General features: G+C 56.6%; 7 protein-coding genes across 7 annotated transcripts in view; 3 read left to right on the top strand and 4 right to left on the bottom strand.

Moving 5' to 3' along the window:
• Positions 1–3,161, bottom strand: part of PTSG_03244 (dolichyl pyrophosphate Glc1Man9GlcNAc2 alpha-1,3-glucosyltransferase) — a gene marked incomplete at its 5' end in the record, with an annotated part of 4,699 nt that extends 1,538 nt beyond the window's left edge. The window contains 8 exons of the mRNA XM_004995770.1: positions 104–195; positions 503–620; positions 821–906; positions 1,356–1,485; positions 1,722–1,896; positions 2,114–2,307; positions 2,582–2,660; positions 3,091–3,161. Of these exons, the coding sequence (XP_004995827.1) occupies positions 104–195; positions 503–620; positions 821–906; positions 1,356–1,485; positions 1,722–1,896; positions 2,114–2,307; positions 2,582–2,660; positions 3,091–3,161 (945 nt within the window). The remainder of the gene's footprint in view (positions 1–103; positions 196–502; positions 621–820; positions 907–1,355; positions 1,486–1,721; positions 1,897–2,113; positions 2,308–2,581; positions 2,661–3,090) is intronic.
• Positions 3,162–4,505: 1,344 nt separating this feature from the next.
• On the top strand, positions 4,506–5,994 carry PTSG_03243 (uncharacterized protein; the record flags this gene model as incomplete). The annotated part of the gene is made up of 5 exons (XM_004995769.1): positions 4,506–4,597; positions 4,843–4,921; positions 5,142–5,250; positions 5,469–5,574; positions 5,748–5,994. The coding sequence occupies 5 exons, from the start codon at positions 4,506–4,508 to the stop codon at positions 5,992–5,994; spliced, it is 633 nt and encodes a 210-aa protein (XP_004995826.1).
• Positions 5,995–6,748: 754 nt separating this feature from the next.
• Positions 6,749–12,153, bottom strand: PTSG_03242 (uncharacterized protein). Its single transcript, XM_004995768.1, has 15 exons — positions 11,519–12,153; positions 11,291–11,441; positions 10,906–11,064; positions 10,343–10,516; positions 9,938–10,063; positions 9,631–9,741; positions 9,310–9,429; positions 9,033–9,136; positions 8,651–8,723; positions 8,392–8,460; positions 8,129–8,217; positions 7,900–7,996; positions 7,578–7,697; positions 7,216–7,290; positions 6,749–7,066 (listed from the first exon to the last, which is right to left on the bottom strand). The coding sequence occupies exons 1-15, from the start codon at positions 12,124–12,126 to the stop codon at positions 6,977–6,979; spliced, it is 2,166 nt and encodes a 721-aa protein (XP_004995825.1). The 5' UTR covers positions 12,127–12,153; the 3' UTR covers positions 6,749–6,976.
• PTSG_03241 (uncharacterized protein) lies at positions 12,136–13,127 on the top strand. Its single transcript, XM_004995767.1, has 2 exons — positions 12,136–12,444; positions 12,680–13,127. Exons 1-2 carry the CDS (start codon positions 12,224–12,226, stop codon positions 12,855–12,857), a joined length of 399 nt encoding a protein of 132 aa, XP_004995824.1. The 5' UTR covers positions 12,136–12,223; the 3' UTR covers positions 12,858–13,127.
• Positions 13,128–13,564: 437 nt separating this feature from the next.
• PTSG_03240 (uncharacterized protein) lies at positions 13,565–18,237 on the bottom strand (the record flags this gene model as incomplete). Its single annotated transcript, XM_004995766.1, has 3 exons — positions 13,565–15,421; positions 15,808–17,827; positions 18,092–18,237. The coding sequence occupies 3 exons, from the start codon at positions 18,235–18,237 to the stop codon at positions 13,565–13,567; spliced, it is 4,023 nt and encodes a 1,340-aa protein (XP_004995823.1).
• Positions 18,238–18,612: 375 nt separating this feature from the next.
• PTSG_03239 (uncharacterized protein) lies at positions 18,613–25,715 on the top strand. The gene is made up of 15 exons (XM_004995765.1): positions 18,613–18,672; positions 18,862–18,918; positions 19,187–19,249; positions 19,429–19,617; positions 19,855–19,918; positions 20,158–20,290; positions 20,425–20,624; positions 20,983–21,168; positions 21,435–21,481; positions 21,676–21,754; positions 22,093–22,132; positions 22,341–22,494; positions 22,735–24,873; positions 25,167–25,246; positions 25,440–25,715. The coding sequence occupies exons 1-15, from the start codon at positions 18,655–18,657 to the stop codon at positions 25,528–25,530; spliced, it is 3,540 nt and encodes a 1,179-aa protein (XP_004995822.1). The 5' UTR covers positions 18,613–18,654; the 3' UTR covers positions 25,531–25,715.
• A 12-nt stretch (positions 25,716–25,727) lies between these two features.
• The window catches only part of PTSG_11981 (uncharacterized protein), a 2,474-nt gene continuing 1,559 nt past the window's right edge, over positions 25,728–26,642 (bottom strand). Inside the window, exons 3-4 of the mRNA XM_004995764.1 lie at positions 26,546–26,619; positions 25,728–26,304 (exon numbers count right to left, since the gene is read on the bottom strand). Coding sequence (XP_004995821.1) covers positions 26,183–26,304; positions 26,546–26,619 — 196 coding nt within the window. The 3' untranslated portion in view covers positions 25,728–26,182. The remainder of the gene's footprint in view (positions 26,305–26,545; positions 26,620–26,642) is intronic.

Genomic DNA, 26,642 nt, shown 5'->3' with positions numbered 1-26,642 from the left:
GTCGTCCGTGACTGCAGCATCGAGCACGGTCGTGATGAACATCGTTGCTTGCTTGCATCACGCAGGCACGTGTTGGGTCAAACACACGCACATACACAGACACACACGCACACACACATGTGAGCGCACCCAGGCCGCCGGTGAAGGCTGCGGGCGTGTGTTCATCTACGCTGACGAAGCCGTACTTGCGTGCACCTGCCGCAACACACACACACATCATCATCATCATCATCATCATCATCATCATCATCATCATCATCATCATCATCATCATCATCATCATCATCATCATCATCATCATCATCATCATCATCAACTTCATTGTGATGTGACGGTGATCACTACATCGTGGCCATGGCGACATGCATCACTTACGCCATCAGTCAAGTCCATCACACACACCAACACACCATCACACACACACACACACACACACACACACACACACACATCATCACCCACCCACCCACCGTCACACACACACCAACCAACACGTGTGTACCGAAGAGGAGGGCCTTATCGAGGGCGTTGTAGAGCGCCCAGGTGTTTGCGGCCCAATATGCGTGGCAGAGACCACGCTTGAAGGGGAACAGGCGTGACAGCACCTGGGGCAACTGGCCCTGTGATGGGATGGATGTGTGGATGGATGGGTGAGGGCACAAGAAGGGAGTTGGCGAATGACGCTGGTGGTGGCAGTGGGGCTGGTGTTGTTGACAGTGTGGGAGGTGGTCACATGGGTGCGTGCTTGAATGCAAACGCAAACACTTGTTTGTGGTTTACAACACACATATGCACGTGCGTGCGTGTTGGGTGGACGCACCATGTAGACGAAGGGGCCAAAGGAGAGCGCAAACACGAGCAGCACAACCGCGCCCAGCTGCAGAAATCGCCACATGGAAAACGATCCTGTGACGACGATGGTGATGGCGACGAAGAAGAAGAAGAAGATGATGATGATGAGGAGGAGGGGGAGGAGGAGGAGAGCGGTAGATGGGGAAGAGGAGGAGGAGGAGGAGGAGGAGGAGGAGGAGGAGGAGGAGGAGGAGGAGGAGGAGGAGAGCGGTAGATGGGGAAGAGGAGGAGGAGGAGAAGAAGAAGAAGAAGATGATGAGGAGGAGGAGGGGGAGGAGGAGGAGGGGCGAGCGCATTTGAGTTTGCGTGTGCAAGTGTATGCAGCGAGATCAGTGCGTGTACATGAAACCCTTTGCCAACTGATCCATGGCAGCAGGTCACACACACGCACACACAGGAATACACACACACACGCACACACAGGAATACACACGCACACACTCTCTCACACACACGCACACACACACTCTCACACACGCGCACACACGCGCACGCAGACGTACGCAAGGAAAGAGTGTTGTGGAAGCAGTAATTGCGCAGAAGAAAGACAAAGATGGCTGGCGCAACATAGACGTAGATGTGCTTGAAGTTCAAGAGCGCAGCAAACGCCACTGCTCCCCACACGTGGTGGCCCTTGCATGGCAACACGTGCAGGCAGGCAAAGGTGAGTACACGGTGCGGAAGGTTGAAGCAATGATACACACACACACACACACACACACAAAGATGGACAGGCGGACAGGCGGACAGACAGACGGACGGACATAGACCCCCCCCCCCCCCCCCACACACACACTCACACACCCACACACACACACCCACACACCCACACACAAACACATGCACGCATCAGATACACACCTCCCTACCTGGGCCATGGCTGCGAGGGCGATGAGGAGGATGCCAAAGAGAAAGCCGTTGTACTGGAAATGGATGTGGTCCACAAGCAAAAGGCCAAAGCTGCACAGAATGGCAAGCTGCGACGCCACTGTCGCCCGACTGCTGTCGACAGCACCACCTCCACTGCCACGGCCCACCTTCGTGCTATGCCGAACAAGTACAAATGCACAGTTAAGAACATGCGTATGGAGGAGGGCAAGCGGTGACTACGCCCACACACTCAACGGAGACGACGACACACACACATGCACACACATAGCCATGAGTATTCACACAACCTTATCAACACCTTACACGTTCACAGATACATGCATACGAACACGCACACACGCACGCATGCACAAGCTTCATCAAGGCGTACATGATTGTGCCGATGATGAGGACGACGTCTGCTGCAATGACGGAGAGCCGTTGGAAGAGAATGGTGTTCTCGGATGCATACTCGAGGTTTTCAACATGCAGCATGTTGTCATCGAAGAACTGCGCCACATGTGCTAGCGTATATTCAAACCATGCAAAGAATGGCGGGTAATCCAACGTCCATTGCGACGTGGCCTAGCACACGCGTGTGTGAGTGAGTGTGTCAGTGTGTGACAGTGTGTGTGTGTGTGAAAGCGTGTGAGAGTGTGAGTGTGTGAGTGAGTGAGTGTGTGCGGTGACATGTGCGCATCGTTGCAAAGTGCTCTCCTCCAACCCACACACGCACACATGCACGCCAGTGCGTCGTTGCGAGTAAACAGTGTTGTTGTTGTTGTGGTTGTTGTTGTTGTTGTTGTGATTGTTGTTGTTGTTGTTGCTCTCTTCACGAGGTGTGCTCATAGCGACATACCTCGGTATACCACTGCGAGATTGGCAGCTGCCATGTGATGGCCAGCCAGTTTCGGTGCACCTCAAAGTCTGTCGATCGGCTTGGGTGGGTGTTGTTTTGTGTTTGTTGGTGTTGGATGGGTGCTTGTGAGGGTGCGTCATGCGCATACTGCAGCGCATCGCACACGCGTACCACACATGCACACGATGCACATGCGATGGCATGCTGTGTCTGTCACATTGCACAACACGTCCACTCCACACACACACACACACACACACGCACACTTAGAAACACACAAACATGCACACACACGCACAAATATACACAAAGCGCACACACACATACACAAAGCACACATACACAAAGCACACATTAACACACTCACCCACACTCGAACACACAACACACATGCAAACACACACATAAACAAACAAACAAACACCTACGACCACACTGATCCACAACTACCTCATCTCCTCCCCTCCCCAAGCCACCTTCCCCCCCCCCCCCCTCTCCCTGTGACGTACTAGGAGGGCGCAAAGGACAGCTTGAAGAAGGTCAAGGCAACAGCCGCCGCTGCCACCATCACCACTGTCATCGTCGTTGTCGTCCTCACTCCACTCTCCTTCATATCTGCCTGTCGCTGTCGCTGTGATTGGACAAATGTCCGGTTTTCACATTTTATGGTGCAGTCCACTGTTATTGTCCGTTTTTCGTTGATGTTTTCCATGAATTCCGCACAGCGTCCGTTGAGCGAATCGTATATTGGAGTCGTTACGATGTTTTCTTGTGGTGGTGGATAGCGACTCTCGCTTCAATAACTAAGCACCCTCGCGCCCTTTTCCCTTTGTTGCTTGTGCTTCGCGCTCCTTTTTTTTTTTTTGACGTTGCCTGCGCTTCTTCTGCCTTCTTCCTTCTCTCCTCTTCCCTGCCACACACACACACACACACAGAAAGCTGTTGCCCGCCTTTTTGCCTCTTTCTTTCTTGCTTGCTTTCTTCTCTGCCTTCGTGTGCGTTCGCGGCTGCGGCTTGATTCCCACACACTCTCCTCTTGTGCACATAACACACACAACTGCCTGGTAAGCCAAACCCCCACGCCTGTCTCCTCTGTGTGTGTGCTGTGTGTGGGTGCGCCTCCTCTCTCTCTTGTGTGTGCGCTGCGTGCTGCCTCTGGTGTGTGTGTGTGTGTGTGTGTGTGTGCACAGCGGTGCAGCGGAGAAAAACCGCCAAAACTTGAAAACCACCTGCTACTGTGGTTGGCTCCCCCCATACACCCCCAAGGCCCACTCCCCCCTCCTCTCCACCCATATCCCCCCCACTTGCACTCCCCCCTCCTTTCTAATCCCTCAACTGTGGTTACACGCCAGCCATCTTGGTTCGTGTCGGCCGTTTTCGGCTTCATCTGCCCTGCCGTTAACCATGCCTGCTGCCTTTGTTCACCTGTTCTCGCTCGGATGGCTGCCGCTGTGCACCTCCTTTGATACCTGGCTTGGCTAGCCAGCCCTTTCCACCACCAAGCCGTGTGGTCTGGGTGGCTCATGCCTCATTTTTCCCCCTCTTCTTGCTGGCTGCTTGCTGTGCCTTGTGTCTTGACACACCATCGCGGCCATTGTTCCTTTCCACCCATATCCGATGCTGTTCCCACGTGTGACCGTTATGGGCCATTTGGCGCCATCCACATTTGCGCGCGCGCCTTCTTCTGGCACGCACACCGCATACACACACCACACAGTTTGATCTCACCATCACCTGGATATCACACCATCATCACCTGGATCTCGATCACTCACACGCGCTTTGGTTTCTCTTTGTCTCCTCCCATGTCTCCTCCTGCGTTTGCGATCCCGCCTTGTGTGATCATCCATCGCCTGTGCTTTCTTCCAGGTCACCCTTTTTCCGATCACTGGAACACAGCAAGCAACAGCCCAAGACCGCCATCATGTCTTCCGACGACGAGCACTACGACGACTACAACGACGGCTACGATGACGACGAGCATGATGAGGAGGAGCCTGAGATCGAGGAGAAGCCGTAAGTGCCTCTGTGCCTCTTGTGTGTGTGTTTTTTTTTTCTGCATTACTTTCTCTCGTTCCGCCTGCTGTCACTCGTTTCAGTCTTGCGGGAGAGAGAGAGAGAGTGTGTGTGTGTGTGTGCGTGTCTTTTTTGACTTGATATCTTGTGTTACCGATAGCCTTCAGCCCCCCCCCCCATGTTTATCCAGCCCGCCCCTCCCTCTCACCCATAGAGTGCCTTGTTGCCTTGCTTGTCCATTGCAGTGTGAAGGTCAAGAAGCAGCGCCGTGCCCGCCGCAAGAAGGACCCCAACAAACCTCGTGGCGCCCTCACGCCATACATGGTGCGTGGCAGACTGCAAACGTGTGTGTTTGTGTGTGTGTGTGTGTGTGTGTGTGTGTGTGTGTGTGTGTGCTTGGCACAATCACAGCCCAGCGTTGGCTGATATCGCACGCATTGGGTCGATGCCCCTGTGCCATGTTGAGTGTTGCGCTGCCGCTTCTACCCCTCACCTCCATATCCTCTCCACTGCAACTGCACTGCATCTCCGCTTCCCACCACAGTGCTTCAACAAGGAGGTTCGCCCCGCCATTATGCAGCAGCATCCAAACGCCAGCGTCACAGAGGTTGCCAAGCTCATCGGTGCCCAGTGGCGCCAGCTCACAGACGAACGTCAGTCAGAAACGAGTCACTCACGTGCATGTTCTTGTTGCTGCTGCGTGGAGAGATTGGTGATGGTGATTGTCACCTCGTGACACTGGCTGGTTGCGCGCTTGCCAACTGTGTTTTCGGTGCCTTTTTCCTCGTTTCCTTCGCCCTTCTTTTTTCATCGTCGCTCATACGCACTACGCACGTCTCTTCTTGTCTTTTTGTCTCCTTGGCCCATGCAGAGAAGAAGCCATACAACGACATGGCCCGCACTGACCGCGAGCGCTACAAGGAGGCCATGAAGAACTACGTCCCCACTCCCGGCTTCGAGGAGGGTGGCCGGCGCCGGTGAGTTGTCGTCCATGGCATCCTGGTGAATATGCACGCGGGTGTAGTGAACCTTTTTTGTAGCCTGATTTTGCAGCCAATAAGCACAAACCGTTGTTTTCGCCTTCATCATCCGCGTCCACCACTCTTTACATCACCCCTCACGCAACAGTTCTTGCTTTCCTGTCCCACAGCAAGAAGAAGAAGGACCCCAACGCGCCCAAGAAGCCCAAGTCGGCGTACTTTGTGTTTGCAGAAACGCGCCGCGACGCCCTGCGCGCCCAGTACCCGGAGGACCGCGTGAGTGACACAGCCAAGCGCACCGGCGAGGAGTGGCGCGGCATGACGGAGGAGCAGAAGAGGCCCTTCCAGCTCAAGGCGCAGGAGCTCAAGCAGGAGTACGACCAGGCCGTCGCCGAGTACAAGGCCTCCCTGGAGTAGACGCAGCAATGACAACGCAACGGCAAACGCCCGTCTCTCACACTCTTGCATTCACATGAGTTCAAGCTAACTCGTGTCTGTGTATGGTTGTGGATTCGCACGCGCGCGTGTACACATTTGCTGTTGTTCTTTCGTCGCTGCTGTTGATGCTCTCGTCTGCCCTCTTGTTGGGGATTCCACTGCTACGTGTTCCACTTTCCCCGTCCAATTGACGTACACTTGTGTTGTTCCTGTTTATGGCACGCTGGTTGCGTGTTTCTGAGTTGCGCGTGCTGCCGTTGGGCTCGTCACCCTGGTTGTTCCGGTGGTGTGTGCTCACCAGCATCGCGCACCCGGCCTGCGTGCCTGCTCTTCCTTCCTTCTTCCCCGTTCTTGCCTGTTCTTACTCGTGCACTGTCTCCCCGTGGTGGCGTCTTTCTTTTCTTTCTTCTCTTCCCCCGTGTCGTAGCTGACCTGCCTCTCTGCCTTTCGTATCTCTCCGGTCCGTTGCGGTGCCTGTTGTCATGATGTGATGTGACGTGTGTGTGTGTGTGTGTGTGTGTGTGTGCTTTTGGTTTCTCCCCCTTTTTGTGTATTGTTGCATGTGTTCGTGTTTGCTCGCTCACCGTACGAGCCAGCACGACTCATCTTACTGTCCTGCTTCAGCGCTAATTGATGTTACCCACCCCTTCTATGTTGTACCTCTCCGCTTAGCGCTGTGCAAACCCCCTCGTAAAACCAGCACCACCACCACCAGGGATGTGAAGACGTAAAGTGACAGCTATGATCGCTTTTACAACGTGTATGGACAGAGTAGGGACAGAGAGATTGGGTAACAACAGCAAAGCACACTGCAAGTGGCAACAAACAAAGAGGGAGCATGCGAAAGCGAGAAGCAGAGACGATACGATGATGAAGGAGAAACACCAACAGCAGGAAGCGACGAATGGCCACCGACCAGCAGTGGAAGCGCTCAGGGCGCGTGGTGTATCTTCGCAGGTGGTCACTTGCTGCTTGCTGTGTCCGCCTTAGCCTGCTTCACGGGTTCGTCAAAGAGCGCGGCGTGGCGCTTGGCAGACTGCATCATTTGCGCCTGCACATGTCGTTTGGCGTGGTGTGGAGTGGTGTTGTGTGAGGAAAGAGGTGAGTTGGGTGCGGTGTTTGCCCTGGAAGCAACGGGGCAGCAACGGGGTGAAGCGAGAAAAGGCGGCAAAGCGAACAGGCGATGGATCAGAGACGTACGGTGTGTTGGGGGACGGATGCCGGGATGCGCAGCACGTATCGCTTGATAAACACATTCAGAACACCCATCTTTTGCTGCAGCGCAGCAGCATCGCGCGTGGTGTGTGTGTGTGTGTGTGTGTGTGTGTGTGATTGTGAAATTGTGTGTGTGTGTGTGTGATTGTGAAATTGTGTGTGTGTGTGATTGTGAAATTGTGTGGGTGTGAGATTGTGAGATTGTGAGATTGTGTGATTGTGAGATTGTGTGATTGTGAAATTGTGTGTGTTGGCGAGGAGCCAGCGTTAGACAACAACCACACGACCAAAACTTCCAGACAACCATCCAACCAGCAAGCCAAGCACAATCGTGAGGGCCCACTCACTCTGTCAATCATATCCTGTGTCATCCGCAGCTCCTTCTTCTTGTTCAGGTGCACCCGCAGCGTGTCGTCCCCGCCAGGCACAGAGATGATTTCCCGCGCACACTTCATCTGCGGCCGCGCCTGTGGTGTGGTGTGATATGTGTGTGAGTGATGTGATGTGTGTGTGAGTGATGTGATGTGTGTGTGTGTGTGTGTGTGTGTGTGTGTGTGTGTGTGTGTGTGTGTGTGTGTGGCTTAAATGACGCACTGGGCACGAAACACGAGCGAATGTGCCATCCCCACTACAGTGACACCGACCACCACTATCACCATCGCCTCGTACCTCCTCGAGGGCCTTGACGGAGGACTTGCGGGCCTCAGTACCGACAACAAACGCGACAGGCGACTCAAGTTGCTGCAGATCCTTCTGCACGATACTCCTGCAAATGTGTGGGAGTTGGTGGTGGTTGGGGGTGGGGGCGTGAGGCAATGTGGTTGACAGCCACAGACGCGTGCAGGCGAGTGAAGTGAAGACTAACAAGGCAGGACAAGACCAAGATAAGACAACGTACGATTCCATGGCCAGGGATTTGCTCTGCAGGATCATGGCCATGCAGATGAGCCCACCGACGCGCTTATGTTGGGCAGCAGTCACAATCACCTGTCAAAGTGTAGCCATGCATATGAATGCACGCAAATGTGTGTTTGTGTGCGTGAATGCGTGTGCGTGAATGTATGTCGTGGTTGGTATCCAGCAGCACCTGACAAACGAGTACACGTCCAGGAGCACGAAACACACACACACACACACACACACACACACACACACACACACCTTGACGCCAACGCCAAAGCCAACAAGCACGAGCTTCCGCGTGGGGTACTGCTTTTGTAACGAGGTCAGCTGTCGTTGTTTTGGTTTGGGGCGAGGGGGGAGTGCGCAGCACAAGCATGAGCGACGGGTGGGATCAAGACCAAAGAACTTACAACCTTTGCACACTTGCACAAGCACAAGCGCAAGCACAAGCGCAAGCACAACCACGAGCACAAGCACGAGCAGGATTATGACCACCATCAGGACATAGCAATTGCACCTTCTCCAGAAACGCCTTCTTGAGCGCCGTGTCGTCTGTGGAGGACATTGTGACGTTGACGGCTTCAACGAGCCTGTGGACCAAGGAAGGGCGTGGCAGTGGTGGTCGTGAGACCGTATCAAAACGCAACAAAGGAGAGGTGGAATAAACCAGAAGCGGGAGATTTGGGGGGGGGGGGACAAACAGCAAAGGTGTATCACAAAAGTCGTCAGGCACCCATATACTGACACACAGACAGAACAGACAGACAGACAGACAGACAGACAGACAGACAGACAGACAGACAGACAGACACCCCCCCCCCCCACACACTCTCTCTGTCTGTCTCTCTCTCTCTCGCACTCTCGCCCACACCCACACATACACGCGCGCGTGCGCTCACCATGAGTGCTGGAAGAGCTGTTTCCACCGGCGAAGATGCGGGCTGTCCCACGAGTACTCGCAAGGCGCCAAAACCACGAGCACATCACGTGACACGTCGCCAGTCTGCTCACGTACAGCGCAACAGGGAAACGGTTGGTGTTACCGCGACCATGTGTCGCTGCAACAAAACCACGCACCCACATGCACGGCAAGGCCAACAAACACATGCACAAGCACGTGCACGTGTACATGTAAAAGCAAAAGTACATGCACATCAACACATGCGCGGAGCTTACGCGGGGCGGAGGTGGTGGCGATGAGTGTGTTGTGATCCACCGCTTTAACGCCGAGCTCATGGAGAGGCGGGCCGGTGCGTGGTAGTCGAGCAGTCCGCTCTCATCAAACACCTCCGGCACCTGGCAACGAATGGTGGCGATCGCAACGTGCACATCGTTGGCCGTGGCAACGACAGCAGCAGCAGCAGCAACAGCAGCAACACACATGCAAACGCACGCACAGAGAGAGAGAGAGAGAGTCTGTGTGGCACGCACGGACATGCACGCGCACACACACACACACACACAAACACACACATGCACACGGCGTCATCACAATACCTTCGTGTGGAGGTACTTGAGGGTGCGGACAAGAAAGATGAGCAAACGTTTGGGCAGGACTTCAAACGCCGTTGCCATGAGCCACTTCAGAAAAACCTTGTTCCATTCCATCTGCCACATACACAAGCCACACAGGGCACGGCTAGTGTTCAGCAATCGGTCATCCATCACACACACACACACACACACACACACACACACACACAGTCACAGCAGACGGAAGAGAACCAGACTATCCAATGTGTCTCTTCGCTAAGCCATGGTTGCGCGAATTCCTGGCACCAGCGCGCCTCCCACAACTACTCACCGTGTAAAACAGGTATCGCAGCTGCTCAGTCGCCCGCTTGATGTCAAAGATTTGCATGTCTGCGGGTGGTGTTGTCCAGACGCCGCTCTGCTCTGAGCGGGCATGCGCCTCGTCGGCCAACGACGCCTGCAAGCCAAACACAGCGGCAAAGCACGGCCATGTCAGAGCACGCGCACGAAAACGAACACAATGGCGCTTGCAAACCAGAGCAGGGCCTCACCGCGAGTCTCCCTCTCGCCATTTAGAAGCACGCAGGCAACGTGTTTGACGAGATTGACCGCTCCACGCCTTCCCACGCAGCTCGAGCCATCAACACGAACCACACGACACAAACACCACCACGTGCGCACGTGGCAATTGGAAAACTGTACACACACGTGAACGAAAGCGCACACACACACACACCTCTTCCAGCGTGTCCACGAGCCGAGCAAATGCTTCCCGGCGCTCCTTTGACCAGTCGTCGCGCTGTGACACCATCTGCCAGTCTTCCCCGTCCCCTCGTCGGTGAGGCAGCATCTCTGCCAGCCTCACACCAAACACACCAGCCATCTGGATGCGAAAGCGTGGTCCTTGCTGCTTATATTGTAGAGGATTTGTGAATGATTTCAGGCAGTTATCGGCAGTTGAAGGTGCCTTGAGCTCTTCTGCTGCTTGCAAGCCTCCTCTGTCCTGCCCTGCCTGTCTCTCCGTTCTGTTGTCTGATCTCAGAATCTCATTGCTGTGCGTTGACGAGTTTTGTTGTTGTGTTTGAGAGGACGGAACTCTGGACTCAGACACTTCTTGAAAGAACGAAGAGGGAAGCGAACGAGGAGGAAAAGCGAAGGGACGAAGTGCAGCAGTGCAGGCATGAAGCCAACGAGAGAGAGAGCAAGTCCTCTCGAGGCATGAACATGAGAAAAGGAACAAGGACATCACCACACACACACACACACACACACACACGCACACACACACAAGCAGTATACAAAGAACAAGGGGCTGGTGTTGGTGTTGGTGTTGGTGATGGTGACAATGCAGGATCTCGAAGTGGTGGTAGTTGGTGCATTGCCATCCAGTACAACTTTCGGTTCAGAACTTAGGAAGGAATCGTGCTCCCGTAGCACGAGAGTGTGCGGAGGAGTAGACTAGAGGTGAAGAGGGATACACAAGCAAGCAAGCATACAAGACAAACGAGCTTCGGATAGCGTTAGAAGAGAGGTGCAGCAGAGATGCGCGAAATTACAGCAACACTCATGCGTGGCGTGAAGAGAGGCGTGCAGTCGAACATGCCCTCAGCGCACGTACAGCTCCATGTACATGCCTTCAGCAAGCAAGTTCGCCACCAAGGAAGCCCAGAGACGGTTCTTCAACGCTCGGATTGTCTGAGTTGGGACCGAAGGAACCGAACGAGCCAACATCGTCAAATGGGCAGCCATTGTTGTGACGGAAGCCCCAAGCGAACCCACATGTGTTTTGGTGTGGACCAACGTCCGAGTCCTTTGGGTTGACAAACACATCATCGCTGCAGCGCTTGTCGTTCGGTGCGGTGTTCTTCTGGGTAGGCGTGAAAGAAAAGCACCCAGAAGCACACGTGCTCACGTGGTAGGATATTCCGTGAAGAGAGCCGCGAGGGATTGGCTGCCCAGCGCGTTCTCGTATGCAATCCACTCGCCTGTATTTGAGAGGAAGAGGAGATCATTAGCTGGAGCCAGCCAAGCACGGCCCTTGAAATCGCTGCTACCCTGGGCCTCCCCCAACAGAGCAGCGTTGTGCCAGAGATCGCACCGATTCCAAGTCCATGTGTCAACGCCGTCGTTCGCGAACCGCGCAGCGAGCGTCCACGGCTTTGTGGCACCCCCGGCCAGTTGCGTCTCGCATTTCTCTCCCAGCTGTGCTGCGACTTCCAAGCCAATAGCGCACACCTGTGATTGACCAGTGGCAACACTCCATAGTGTGGAGACCTGACTCGCTATCATTGTCTGCGCCATCTGAGCTGCACGCAGCCCCTGAAGTTCTTGGTGCACTGCCTGCACGTCGACCCCATTCACCAACACGGGTTGTGCCGGGTCCGTGGTGTTGATGACTAGCCTTCCATCTTTGTCCTCTTCAATCACAGCTCCAAGTGCAACCTGGTGCCGTGAACAGGACAGCACAGCCAGCCAACAAAGCGCCAGGACAAGAGTCACCGCAGCAAACATTTTGGTCATCTTGGGTTGCCTGCAGGGAGGTTGCACGAAATTGCACACCATACGTTGCAATTTGCAACCACCACCACATCCAACCAAACAAGCGAAGACAACCCCCATGATGCTGCCTGATGTGTCGAATTGGAGCGACGATGGCCTGGAAGGGGTGGTCAAGTCCATCTTCATGCCCGGCGTGAACAGCGGGGTGATCCGCTTCCTCAGCATCACGTTCATTGCACTGTTTCTGAACAATGTGGGCTTGCTCATCTTCTTTGGACCAAACCCACACGTCATCGTGCTTCTCCTCCTCACCATTGGCCTCGCCGCCGCAATGGCATGGTTAGCGCACTCTGGCAAGCAGTGCAGCAGTGTTTGCGTGCGTGCGTGTGTGTGGTGTACATGTGTGTTGTGTGCGTCTGTGTGTGTGTGTGTCTGTGTGTCTGTGTGTGTGCACGTGCACCTCCTTGCTCCACTCTTCCCACCACCAACCACCAACCAACAACCAACAACCAACAATCAACCACCAACCATCTCATCATCAGCGACTCGCGTGTTTGCACATCCTCACTGTCAGGTTTGTCAAGGAGTTGCAAAAGGCAACGCGGGAACAGGAAGCCAAGAAAGAAACAGAAGGCAAGGAGGGCAGCAAAGAAGACAGCGGCAGCACTGACACCAAGCAGACGAATGCTGGAAAGAAGGACACCAAACACCGTCAAGCAACCAAGGCCAAGGAATCGGCAAAGGACAAGTGACGGCCGCTCACGCACGCGTTAATGTGTTTGTGTGTGTGTGTGTGCGAATGTGTTGACACTCTTGCCCTTGACTGCAGTCTTCTGTGCTGCAGGCTTCCTCTCCTCTTCCCTTCCTCCTCTTGTTTCCACTAGGATAGACCTTTCTTGTTCTGTCGTGCATGTAGCTGCTGCTGTAGTTGCTGCTGTAGCTGCTTGCTTTATTAGAGAGCAGCGTCTGTGCGCTTACTCAACAACCATACACACACGCGCACGAAACACAGCCACGCAAACGCAAGCGGGCGAAGAAAGGGCAGGTTGGGGGGGGGGGAACAGAAATTATTCAAACAAGAAGTTGTTACACACAAACAAAGGTCAACCATCAACTTCGATTAGATACATCAAATCAACGCAAGCATCCACAACTGATTCCGTCTCTGCTACACACGGCAAACAAAACCGGTATCGTGAGGTGTCGTGCGTGGGGTGGGGGGCTCTACAAGCAACAGCAATGGCGTGCAACAGTGCACTTGGTGAGGTGACGCGGGGAAGAAACAGCACGGAAAAGGTGGCGCGAGCGAGGGATGTAGGCAACCGGCTGTCCACGTGCACACAACACAGACATAGACAGGTAGACAGACAGACAGACAGACACCCACTCCCACACCCCCCACGCACCCACACCCACACCCACACCCACACACACACACACACACAGACGCACCTTTCTTTCAAAGCTGGGAGCTTGTGGACTGGCTGAGGCGGTCTGCAAACGTGATGGAGCGCTGCCTCTCACCAGCACCGTTCCCACCGCCATTCCGACCATCATCCCGCACCACCCGTGAACGCAACCGCGCCGACTGCGCACGCCCCCTCTCATCACCACCACCACCACCACCACCACCGTCTATATCACCAACACCGCCAGCCCGTCGTGTTGGGTTCCAGCTCGTTGCTGCTGATAACGGCGCCGACGTCGCTGTAGTTACTCCCGCTGTTGGCGAAAACGACCCAACACCCCGCCGTGCACGCGCCACATCACCACCTGCGTCGTCATCACTATCACCACTATCAGCACCACCACGACTGCCACTGCGAGAGTCGACGGCCAGGTTGGCGCTGAAGGCTGCGAGCTCCTCGTACAGGCCGTCCTCGTCCTCCATGGCCCGCTGCTGCTTGCGCTGCACCTCCTGCAGGTGCACCTGGCTCAGGTCAAGCAGCGTGTTGGGCGGGCACGTGTAGTCGAGCGCCTCGCCATCGCTGTCTGCCACATCATATTGGCGGTGCTGCACATGCACATCGTCGCTGCTGCTCTTCGCGCCATCACCACCACCACCACCACCACCATCGCCGTAATCGTAGGCGTTTTCGCCTTCATCGTCATCATCATCGTCATCGTGATCATCTGTGCTGTCCTGGCGATAGTGGCGCAGGTACTTGTTCTTCCCACTCCGCCCAAACCCAATACCACCGCCATGGTAGCCGTTGCCGCTCGCCACCGCCTTTGTGCCATTCGTGCCGTTGGTGCCATCAGCGCTGTCGGCAAGCAGGGCCTTTGGCGAGTCACGCCCGCTCTCCGCCGTGCTTGCGGGCTGGTTGTCCATGGCGTGGTAGCGCAGGCCCGCGAGCGTGTGTGCGACGTGTGCGGACGCGCGCGTGACGCGATGTGCCATCTCGTGCAGCGACATGCGGCGGCTGCGCATGACCTTGGCGGCCTCCCTCAGCTCCTTCAGCCGTTGCTCCTCGGCCTTGGCCCGCAGGTAGTGGCTGCGCTGTTCCTTCAGCTGCGGGTTGTTGTGCAGCGTGATGGCCAGCCAGAACCGGTTGCGCACCCGCCACGTGTACTCGGGCACACACGCGCCGTTGCCGTTGATGCTGTCTTGATACGAGGCGCTTCCGCCGAGCTGCAAGCCAGGCGACTCCATGCTGCTGGTGAGCTCAATACCGCCGCCGCCGCTGTCAGGGCTGCGCGGGCTGGACGTGACACGCGAGAGCGATACGCGGTCGCCGCGGTTACGGGAGCGCCACAGGCGGATGCCGAGCCGACGTGCTGTGCGACGGTCGCGCGGGGTGCCCGCGAGGAAGAAGTAGACGGCGGTGAGCAGCACTGGGTGGGAGTAGTAGTAGTCCAGCTGCATGAACCCCAAGTAGGCGACGTACGACTTGTCCGTGAGCTCGTACTTGCGGGGCATGAGGCTCTTGTCCATGCGGCTGACAAACACGGCCTGCAGCACCATGGAGGTGACGGCACGCTTGATGAGGCCAAGCAGCGCGTTGAGGATGTAGAAGATAAACTGGATCAGGTCCATCAGGTGGAAGAACCCGCGCCGCTGCAGGCCGTGGTCCTTCTTGGAGATCTCAAACACAAACCGCACGCAGAACAGCAGCAGCCAGTAGTTGATGAGCAGGATGACGGGGAACCCGAGGGCGCCGGTCTCGTGGTTGTAGATGACAAACTGGAACCACCAGGGCCAGAACCAGTCGCCGTAGATGTTCATGAACGGCAGCACGGTGGAGATGGCAATGAAGCCAATCAGCAGCGTCAGCACACATGTGCCCAGCACCCATCCGCCAATGGCACTCGCAACCTGCCACATGTGGTGTGAGTGTGAGTGTGTGTGTGTGTGTGAGAGAGAGAGAGAGAGAGAGAGAGAGAGAGAGAGAGAGAGAGAGAGAGAGAGAGAGTGAGTGAGTGAGTGTGTGTGTGTGTGTGTGTGAGTATGTTGGGTGAGGGGTGAGAAAGGATGGAGATGGAGGAAGAAGAACAAAGGAAAGCACAAGTACGTATGCAGTTACTAACTCTCACAGCCAGCCAGCCAGCCAGCCAGCCAGCCAGCCAGCCAGACACGCACGCACACACACACACACACACACACAGACACATGCACGAACAGACAGACAGACAGACACGGACACACACAGACGCACACACACACACACACAAACAAACACACAGACGCGCACAGATACACACCTGCGTGCCGCCAAACTTGAGGGTGCTGCCGATACTCTTGTCCATGGGGACATGCTTTGTGATGAAATCGGGGCGTCCACGGAAGAGAAGAAACATGCGCTTGCGGTAGACAACAAGCACATGCAGCAGCGAGAAGGTGACAGCCACAGCGGTGACAGAGGTGCTGACAGTCATGCCGTAGCTCACGGCACGGCGCACAACAATCTGGTCGCGCGAGCACGAGTGCCCGCGCCCAACTTGGATGCCGTAACCGAGGTCAAACGCGTCTCTGATCCACAGGCTGGACCCCGGTGTCGGGTCGCACTGCACACCTGAGCAGCAGTGTCCCATGGACATGATCCACTCCACCGCAGCGCCGGCCAGGCTCGCATAGGACATGGTGAGCGGCAGCAGGCTCACCAGGCAGCTGATGGCCAGGATCACAGCCGTCAGCAGCCGCGTGGGCACGCTGTAGTTGTCCTGGCCGAGGATGGTGGCGCGGAACGCGCTCCAGGTGAGCGACTCGCCAAGGCTGACCTTGATCTTGTCGGCAAGCAGGCTGGCAACATACCCGCTGCGGTCAAGGGCAAGCAGGGCGCGCTCGCGCCAGGAGACGGGCCTGGGCCCACGGTCGTTGAACCAGAGCCACAGGGCCACGAAGCGGCGCTTGGTTTCAAGCACGTACCAGCTGACAACAAGCATGGCGCAGAGCAGGGAGGGGAGGGTCGCCATGAGGTTCACAAAGGAGGACGTGCGGCCAAGACAGCCCATGAGCGTGCCAATCTCGCCCAGGGCGATGATGGAGAAGAAGCAGCCCAGGCACAAGCCGATGGACGGCACGCGCGCATGCCGGCACAGGAGGATGGGCGTGAAGAAGAGCAGCAGCTCAAGGATCTGTGTCAGCTCCAGCGCGCCGTTGAAGACGAAGGGGATGGTCAGGCTCATCATGCCAAACCCGGCAGCGGTTGCCCACGCGGAGTCACGCCGCTCAAGCATGTTTACGGGCGGTGTGAGCACGTCCAGGAAGCCAAAGGTCCAGATGTAGCGTGCAGTGCCGATGGGGTGGAGGCGGTGCCGCGGTGCCGATGACGTCAGACAGCGGCCGCGGCAGGTGGACGTTTCGTCCACATGTCTGTCTGCGCCCGTGCACGACTCGCACGCGATGAGGGGCACGCCGAGCCAGACGTCCATCCCCCAGATGAGCGCAATCAGGAGCGTGCCGATGCCGGCCCAGATTGAGAGGCGGCCCGAGACGCGGGTGAAGCACTTGTGCGCCTGGTAGCTGTGGTCTGGCGACTTGCGCTCCCACTCGTCCATCGCAGAGGCGTAGCTGTACGTGGTGTTGAAGTACTCGCAAGACGGGTGTGCAAGCAAATGCTCTGATGTTGACGAGGAGGAGGATGGTGAACCGGCGGTTGTGGACGACGCCAGCGGCAGAGGTGTGGTTGCAGAGGAGGATGAGGTGGAGGCACCGTCGCCGTTTGCTGACGATGATGAGGGGGAGGATGGGTCTGGTGTTGAGCAGACGCAGTGGTGGGCGGCCACGAGGCGGTAGCGGTGCACGACCATGCCATCCTCCATGATACGGTCGATGCCCAGGCTCAGGTGGGGGAATGTCGGCACCGTGATGTTTCGCGCGCAGGTGAACTCGATTTCGCCGCGCGTCATAATGTCCTTCTGTGTTGGCGGGAGAAACTGGCTGAACATGGATATGGCGCCCGTGCTGATGGTCTCGTTTGGTCGCGACACGTCCAGGGTGTACGTGGACGTGAGGCGGAACCCAGAGGCGGAGACGTCCGTGACAGTGAGGTTACCCACGCCAAGTGGGTAGTGTGTGACGATGCTGCCAATCCAACGCGTGGTGGGCAGGCTCTGCAGGCAAAACGCGGTGTCTGGAATTCGGCCGCACACGACGCCGCCCAGCTGAAACCGCAGCATGAGGTTGTTGTGGGTCATGGCGAACAGGTGGTCGGGCAGCACGTCCAGCCTCTGGCGCACGTTGTTCAGCTCGTCCATCGTCACCCCCGGCCCAGCATTGAGCCTGTGTGCGTTGCGTGCACATGCGTGGGTTTGTGGTTGCGTGCGGGTTGAGAAGAGTGAGTGCGAGGGCGTGTGTGTTTGTGTGTTTGTGTGAGATGTCATCGAAACCTGAAGTGCGCAATGTACACGGTACCCGAACACACACACACACATGACACACACACATGGCACACACACGCGCGCACACACACATGACACACACACGCACACACATGACGCACACACACACATGACACACACACACACACAAGAGGCAACGACGTACGGAAGGCTGGTTTGGGAGTGTGGCTTGAAGTCTCGGTCCTTGCGAGCCAGTGTGGGACGTGCGGACACGAGAAGGCACGCGAGGGCCAACAAAACGGCGACGACCACGGGGTGGCCACTGCCTTGGCCACTCCCTCGCCCCTTCATGATGAGCTGTGATCGGATGTCCGGTTGTGGTTGTTGTTTGTTGATATTGTTGTTGGTGTGGGTGTTGTTGTGGTTTCGGTTCTGGTGCTGATCGTGTGGTGTGGTGTGACACAGTGACACGGTGGTTGGGCTGACGCTCTGTGTGCATGTGCGTGCAACAAACCAGCAGCACAGGTGGTGGTCGATGCTGATCTGAACACCAAAGAATCAACACCAACAGCAACTTTGGTTGTTATTGTGTTGAGGGACGGTGATGGAGAAGATAGCGTTGATTGGTCGGTGGCGTGAGTTGTGAGTCAGCCACACACAAAAAAAGAAAGGAAAGGAAGCAACCACGTTTTGAAAATGCATTTTGTGCTGTTGCGAGGAAAGACAGGACGCCGCGCTGCTGTGGCGGTTTTTCTCTTCCCCAACAACATGGACAGTGCTGTGCTGGTGAGAGTCGATGATGACACGTTTGTTGTTGGTTGGTTGCTGTTGTTGCTGCTGTTGGGTGCTTGTGCTTTGTGTCGACCAGGGAAGCCACCCCTGTCTGTCTCAAAAGCAGCAAGTGTCTAATAGCATACCGTGCGTCGATGCTGTGTTTCCTGCGGTGTGTTGTTGGTTTGCTTCCCTTTGATTCAGGAGTATTGCTTCGGCGATGTGTCGCCGTATGACACGTCGACGCCAAGCTTCGCCACGGTCGGTGATGAGCGTGCATGTGTGTATGTGCGTGGTGTGTTGTCACTTGGGCCCGCACGCCTGTCCCTTCTCGACAACACAGCCTGTGCCTGCTGTGTATGCGTGTGCATCTTTGTGTTTGAGTGCTCGTGTGAACGCACGCACACACGCACACACACACGCGCGCACACATACACATACACACACGTACGCACACGCACGCAACGCGTACGCTTATGACCATGGTTGTTGGCGCCAATTTGCATCATCACATATGCGTGTGCTGTAGACGGAGAGGATTGTGCAGGCAAAGATCCCGCGAGTGCCTGAGGCCCCAGCCCACGAAGAAATGGTGTGTCGACAGCCGTTAGGGGGGCCTTTTTGTGTTCGTGCAGTTCTTGTCGTTGTTGACCGCTGCCCTCACGTTTTTCCTCGCCATGTTGCTTGCATGTGTCGATATCCTCATGTTTGTTGACACGTGTCGATCTCTCTTTCGCCTCGATCTTGTTCACTCACCCACATGGGTCGCAGACAAAGGAGCGGCTTGGACCAGCGGGTGTTGGATTCACCGTGTTCAGCTTGGGCGCATACACGCCGCGCACGCGCCAGTTCACCTGTGTCGAGGCCGTGCGGGCGTTTCCTTCCATTCGGTCCGATGTCGCCGTGTGCGCCGGCAAATGGATGTTCGAGGTCGTCATCGTCACGACCCCAGAAACCATCGTAAGCCCGTCTGTGTGTTTGTGTTTGTATGTGGGTTTGGATGCGCGCGGGTATGTGTGTATGTGTGTGTGTATGTGTGTATGTGTGTGCGTATGTGTGTGCGTATGTGTGTGCGTATGTGTGTACGCGTGTGTATGCGTGTGTATGTGTGCGTATGTATGTTTGTCACCGTGTGCGTCACTGTGGCGTGTTGAGAAGCAGACCTCATTTACACACCATATTCACTCTCGCGTGTAGCAACTCGGCTGGTGTTCTCCAGCCTGCCGCTTTACAGCATCGGACGGTGTTGGGGACTCGCGAGGTACGCGCAACAAACAGCATTGTTTCGTGAACGACGTTTTTTTCTTTCCATCGACACGCTGTTGCCATGGCTGCTGCAACTCCTACCACTCACAGGACTCACTCTGCCTGTGTGTGTTTGTGCGTGTGTTTGTGTGTGCGTGTGTATGTGTATATATGTGTGTATGTGTGTATGTGTATATGTGTGTGTATGTATGTGTGTGTATGTGTGTGTATATTTGTTTTTCCTTGTCCCTCCAGACTCGTATGCATATGACGGGATGCGGCGGCGAAAGTGGAACGTGGGCAGCCGCAAGTATGGCGAGCACTGGGTCCAGGGCGACGTCATTGGCTGCTGCATCGACCTTGATCAGGGAACCATCAGCTACTACAGGTGTGAAACCCTTGTATGCTGTGTGCGTGTGTGTGTGTGTGTGCGTGTGTGTGTGCGTGTGTGCGTGCATGCGTGTCGACACGGTGCTTCAGTGCACCTCAGCACCTTCATCTCAATCATCATGGTCGCTGCAGGAACGGCCGGGACCTTGGCGTTGCCTTTGACAAGGTGCGCGTGGGCCACCGCCTGGCCTACTGCGCGGGCGTCTCTGTGGCGCATGGCGGGATGGTGTTTGTCAACGTCGGGCAGGCGCCGTTTCACTACCCGGTTGCCGGCCACAGCCCGCTCCAGGCCCCGCCCACATCGGCCATTCACCGTGCTCGCACCATCTTCGGTGAGCGTCCTTGTATGTGGAGTGTTCTAGCACTGCGTATCGTGTTGCGGCATTGCACATCGTGGTATTGATGTGCATGTGTGAGTGAGTGCGTGTGCGTGTGTGCATGAGTGTGTGTGTGTTAGCACGAGCAGGGTGTTCATATGTGGTCGTGCTGACATGGCACTGGTTGGCTGGTGGCTTGCTGGCTTGTTTTGCCGTGCCTTGTTTGCATTCATGCGTGTCAATCATGTGCACGCTTCGCTGCAACTGCAGCTGTCATCACCATTCACCACTACCCCGATTGTCATCATCACCACCACCACTACCCCGACGATCGCCACCACCCATCCATCACCACTGCGATCATCACCACCAGATATGCTGCTGAAGGTTGAGGAGGCGCCACGGCGGTTTGCGGATGCGATGGGCGCCGATGCCGAGATGGACGCCATCATGGCCACTGCCGCCCTTGTTGATGCGCTCGGGCCGCTTCTCTCGGACGAACACGTTGTCCAGACGGTCGTGATTGACACGTTCTTCAAGTGGCTCGCCGCCGACCAAGGTCAGGGATGCACCCGCGTGTAATTGCATGTGTATGTGTGTACGTGCGTGTACTTGTGTATGTGCACGTGCGTGTGTACGTGTATGTGCGTGTACTTGTGCGTGTGCGTGCATGTGTATGTGTATGTGAATGTGTATGTGTATGTGTATGTGCGTGTACTTGTGCGTGTATGTGTATGTGTGTTTGTGCTGCACTGTTTATGGGAAGGTGCTTGTTGTACAGCGGTGACCTTCTTTTTGACGCCTTTCCACACTTTCATCAAACAGAGGAGCGCATTGCAACTGTGCTCGAGTCCATCGTGCAAGTTCTCGGGGTAAGACCGGTCCACCACCGCCCATGCCGCAATGTGTGCATTGCGTTGGGTCGATGGGCGTGTGCCCCTGAGTGCCGCCTCACACCCAAGTCGCGTCAATCGTGACCATGCCCTGCCACCTGCGCCCTGCGCTGTTGTTCACCACCTGGAACCACCCCACTGTCAACCACCCATGCCATTGTCTGCTGGCGCAGGACCGACACGCGGAGGAGTTTCTCATCACGCTCCTCCTCCGCCTATCCGTCACCACGCTCAAGACCTCCGTCACAGAAGGTGCGTGTGGCAACGCCATGCACCTGTGGTCATGTTAAGTCTTGCGTGTGCAGGATGTACGGACACGTGTGCTTGCGGGTGCCTGTCTGTCCTTTTCTTCTGTATTTTCACGTCAACCAGGCTTGTTGTCGATTTGGCGGCTCGCGTTTCGTGCTGTTCTGGCCTGTTTTGGGATCAGCGCTCCTCTCTTGCACCCCAACCAGTTCCTGCTCCTGATAATGTCATCTCGCTTGTTCATGCGTGTGTGTGTGTTCATGTGTGTGTGTGTGTTCATGCCTGTGTGTGTGTGTGTTCATGCCTGTGTGTGTGCGCATGTGCGTGTGTGTGAATGACAACAGGAGCTGTGCAGTACATCAAGCTGGCGCGGATTGTTCTCGAGTACGTCGCGTGTTGACGTGGCTGCATTGCACTGCCACATCTCCTCAACTATCCACACCGCTTTCGTCCCGAAGCATTACTTGTGCTCGGTGTTCGTATACATCTGCTCCCTTCCATCCTTTGTACACTCACACACACATTCACACACATTCACACACACACACACACATTCACACACACGACTGTCTCCGCATACACGCGCTGCCAGGAACCCAACGCTGTACAAGATACATGTGCAGCAGTTCAACGGGGACATGGCGTACTGCTGCATGGTACTGGCGCTGTTTCTGGACCGTCACGTCTCCAGCGACGATGCCCACCGCATGTTCCCGCACTACAACGCCCTCCACCACCTCGCCGAGGTTGGGCAGTTGCTAACTTGCATGCTGACAATCACGTGGTGATTGCATGTACTCATCCGCCACATTGCTTTCGCGGCGCATACTCTCGAGTTTGCTCGTGCCGTCAAGCTACCGCATTCATCCACTCACCAACTTGTGTTCGATTTCCTTGCTGGATGCAACAAACACACACACACACACACACACACACACACACACACACACACACACACACACACACACACACACACACACACACAGGGCGAAGGGGTTGACATGTCGCTGCCGAAGCGGTATGCGGAGGCGGCGGATGAGGTGGACCGGGAGCGGGGCGCGCTCATCGGCCTTGGGCTGGACAAGCTTGGGCCCGACGCAACCGTGGACGACTGGAAGCAGAACACCGTGTTGCCCATGCTGTGGGAGCTCCTTCAGAAGGCGAGCGAGCCAAGCCTGTTTGTACAGTCGCTGTCGCTCCCAGCGCCCGTGATGATGGGCGTATTCTTCGGCCTCGTGTCACACCTGATGCAGGACGATCTGTTTGCCAGCGGCGACGTGGCGTGGATGGACCTTGCAGAGGCGCGCAACTTCTTTGCGGCGGTGCGCGGGCCGTCCCTCGGCGGCGAGCGGCTGGGCGGTTCGCTGGACTTTGTCCGCGCAGAGTACAAGAAGCGCTCTGATGCAGGGGAGCTGCCGCCGCTGCCAGAGCGAAGCGACAGCGCCGGTGTGTCGCGCAAGGTGTTTTTGATGCTGATGCTGACGATGGTGTTGTCAGCGATGATGAAAGACCTGCGCGGGGTGCTGGAGGACGCGCGGTGGGCACGCCTCATTGCCGACGCCGCGTTCAAGTTTGAGGCTGCCATGCGCCCACAGCAGCACCAGGGTGACGGTGGTGATGGTGCTGGTGATGGTGATGAGACGACGCCACCGCAGCCAGCCAGCGAAGAGCAGCAGCAGCAGCAGCAAGAGCAGGAGCAGCCACAAAGCGAGGAGCGTGACGACTGGGCACCGGCTGTGTTTGATCCGTGGTCGAAGGACGACCGGGAAGAGGCAGACCTCTTGACACAGCCGGAGCGCTGGGGACGCGACGTCAAGATGCTCATGTGCCGCCGCGCACTGCGACTCGGCACACAGCGGCAGCACAAGCTGCTGGTGTTTACCGAGCAGCTGCTGAATATGCTACAAGGGCTGGAGGAAGGCAAGGCGCTCGGGTTGGTGTCTCTGAGCTTTGGATTTGCGGTGCAGCACATGATGTTCATGATGGGGCTGGCGACGGCAGAGATGCACCTCTCTGCGACGTCGCGCCACTGCCTGCTGTTCCTGCGGGACGAGCACGGACGGCGCGTGGCGACGCGGATGCTGCAGGTGTTCTCCTCGTGGCTGGTGAGCGATCAGGTGGTCAACCCAAGCATGCGCTCTTGCGACTGGTCCTGCGCCACCGTCACCCACACCCACGACATGTGCGAGCTGCTGTGCTCGGAGCGGGACCTCTTGCTCCTGTTCTTGCGCAACCTGATGCTCTCTGTGACGGAGGAGGTCCAGCCGTTGGGGCGCGTCATCGTCATCCTCAGCAGCATGCTGGGTGCGCACGGGCTGGGCGGCGAAGCGGTTGTGCGCGTGCGCGACGGGCTGGTTCGGGATGAAGCGGGCCTGCCACCGCCGCCGCTGGCCGAGGCGTGGCAGGCCACATGCAAGGCCGAGCGGGAGCTGGTGGGCAAGTTTGTTGCGGCGGCGCTGGAGCAGCCCAACTGGGCATCGTCGGAGCTGTGGCAGCGGCTGAGCGCCATCAAGGAGGAGCTGGCCAAGCAGTTTGCCGGGCCGCGCCTGGTGGCAGACGTGCAGCGCAGCCGCCTCCTCTACTCTGCACTCGGCAGCGTCCTCCAGCTGTTTGAGTTTCTCGCACGCACGTGCCCGTCCATCTTTGACGAGAGCCTGCCGCACCCGGACAACGCGCTGCGCACGGTGCAGGTTGCTGAGATTGCCCTGCACATTATTGATCGCCTGTTCCTCACAGACACGTTCGCCGACATTGTTGCGTCGTGCGTTGGGCTTGCGGAGTGCAGCGTGCCCGGCCTGGTCCTGTGCAGCCTCAGCATCGTCACTGCGCTGGCAACCATGTCCGACAAGAATATGGAGCGCGTTTCGGAGAACTCGCTGCTGACGGAGGCGGTGCTCACGTCCCTTGACGACCGGTTGCATGCAAGCAACAGCCCCTTGCAGCGCGTCAGTGCGGAGGACCGTGCAGAGGTGCTTGGTGTTGTTGAGCGGCTGCGGTCGCTTGCAGCGGAGCAGGCGAAGAAGAAAGCACGACGCCAGTTGACGGACAGCACGTCCTCGGACGACGGCGACCTCTGCCCCATCTGCTACGCACACACCATTGAAGTCAAGTTCATCCCCTGCGAGGTGCGTGTCGCGTAGTCTGTGGAGCCCTGTGTGCGTGTGCGTGTGCGTGTGCGTGTGCGTGTGTGCGTGTGTGTGTGTGCGTGTGCGTGTGCGTGTGCGTGTGTGCGTGTGTGTGCGCATGTGTGGTTGTGTGTGGTTGTGTGAGGATAAACGCAGCATATGTGTGCTTTGCTGCGCTGTGCGGTGGTGCACCAGGAGGATTCACGTGCAGTCAATGCCCACCTGCCTCTCCCTCCTCTCTCTTCCCCACTGGTTTTCTTCTCCTCCTACTGTTGCTTGCATCCCATGCCCAGCACACGAGCTGCCGCCTGTGCATCTCCCGCCATCTTCAGAGCAACAGCGATTGCTTCTTCTGCAAGGCCAAAGTCGAAAGGTAGGTGCGCGCGTGCGTGCGTGCGTGTGCGTTCGTTTGAGAACGTGAAAAAAGGGCATCCCAATTTGGGGCGTTGTCTTCTTGTTTGGTCAGGCTGTGTGTATCTCCCCATGCTTCTTCGTCCGAGAAGTCCCCCTGCCCCTTGCATACAGTGCTGATGACTTGGGCGTGCATTGCACCTGCTGCGCAACAGGTTGGAAGACATTGGCGAGGCTGACACGTCCGTTGATGCGAACAACACAGGCAGCACCACCGCCAAGAGGCGCCGTTCATCAAGCGATTAGTTTGCTTGGTTGCTCAGCTGTTTTCGAGCGTGATTGTGTGTGCGTGTTTGTTTGTTTGTTTGTTTGTTTGTGTGTGTGTGTGTGTGTGTGTGTGTGTGTGTGTGTGTGATGTTTTGTTCTGTGGTTGTGTGGTAGAGTGGCAAAGCACGCCTCAATGAAGAGCGCAATCAAATGCTGTGACGGTAGTTTCGCTGAAGCAAGGAAAGTGCACGTGTATGACAGGATCATCACAGGCATTGCAACAGACAGCAACACGGGACCCATCACATCACCACGCATGCTTCATGTGTGCCAACAGCCAGCCACATAGCAGCCCAGCAGCACAAAGCGTAAGCTGAGATGCACGGGCTGTTTGTTGGCAAGAAGCAGACAGCGGTTGAAGCAGAGGGGGGATGATCAAACACACGGCTTTGGCAAGGCAAGGGTGACAGTGGTGAAACATACAGGAGAGGTGGACTAACAAAAGGCAAAGCAACAAGCAGACAGGGCGGGCAGGCAAGCATGCAAAGAAAACAGAAGAGAGAAGGGGGAAGACCATGATTTCGCACACGCGCATGTGAATGGCAAGAAGTCGTTGCTGTTGCTGAGGCGAGCGGGCGAGCAGGCGGTCACGCCAACACGCGCTGCTCACATCATGTGAATAAAGGCGTGCTCACGGGTACCAGTTCTTGTCCACACCGGCGCCGCACATGGACACGTCACCGGCAAACTGCTTGATGGAGGGCTTGCTCCAGCCGCCAAACGCGCGGAAGTCAGAGAAGGACGCAGAGCCGTCTGTGTGTGGGCAAAACAAGGGGGGGGGGGTTGTAGGGAAGTGTTGAAAGGAAGTAGGTGAGTGAGAATAAGGCGGGTCGTATCTTGTGCAAGTGCAAGTGCAAGTGCGTAGCATGGTGATGGTGTTGCAAGAAGTGGCACGACGCGATCGCAAGAAATGAGTGCACAGGTGTTGTGAAATCAAGTGGCCACAGCTGTGGCTGCCATGCGGCCCCCCGTGTTGCTCAAGCCATGGACTTACCGTAGTGGGCATACCACAGCGGGAACGCGGAACCGCCGCTCCAGTCGCCCATGATTGGCGACCACTGGGACTCGCTGTGTGTGTGTGTACGTGTGTG

The sequence above is a fragment of the Salpingoeca rosetta genome, assembly GCF_000188695.1.
Source record: "Salpingoeca rosetta unplaced genomic scaffold supercont1.7, whole genome shotgun sequence".
Taxonomy (NCBI): Eukaryota; class Choanoflagellata; order Craspedida; family Salpingoecidae; genus Salpingoeca; species Salpingoeca rosetta.
Note: the sequence above shows the minus strand (reverse complement) of the source record. Positions and strands in the feature narration are given on the sequence as shown.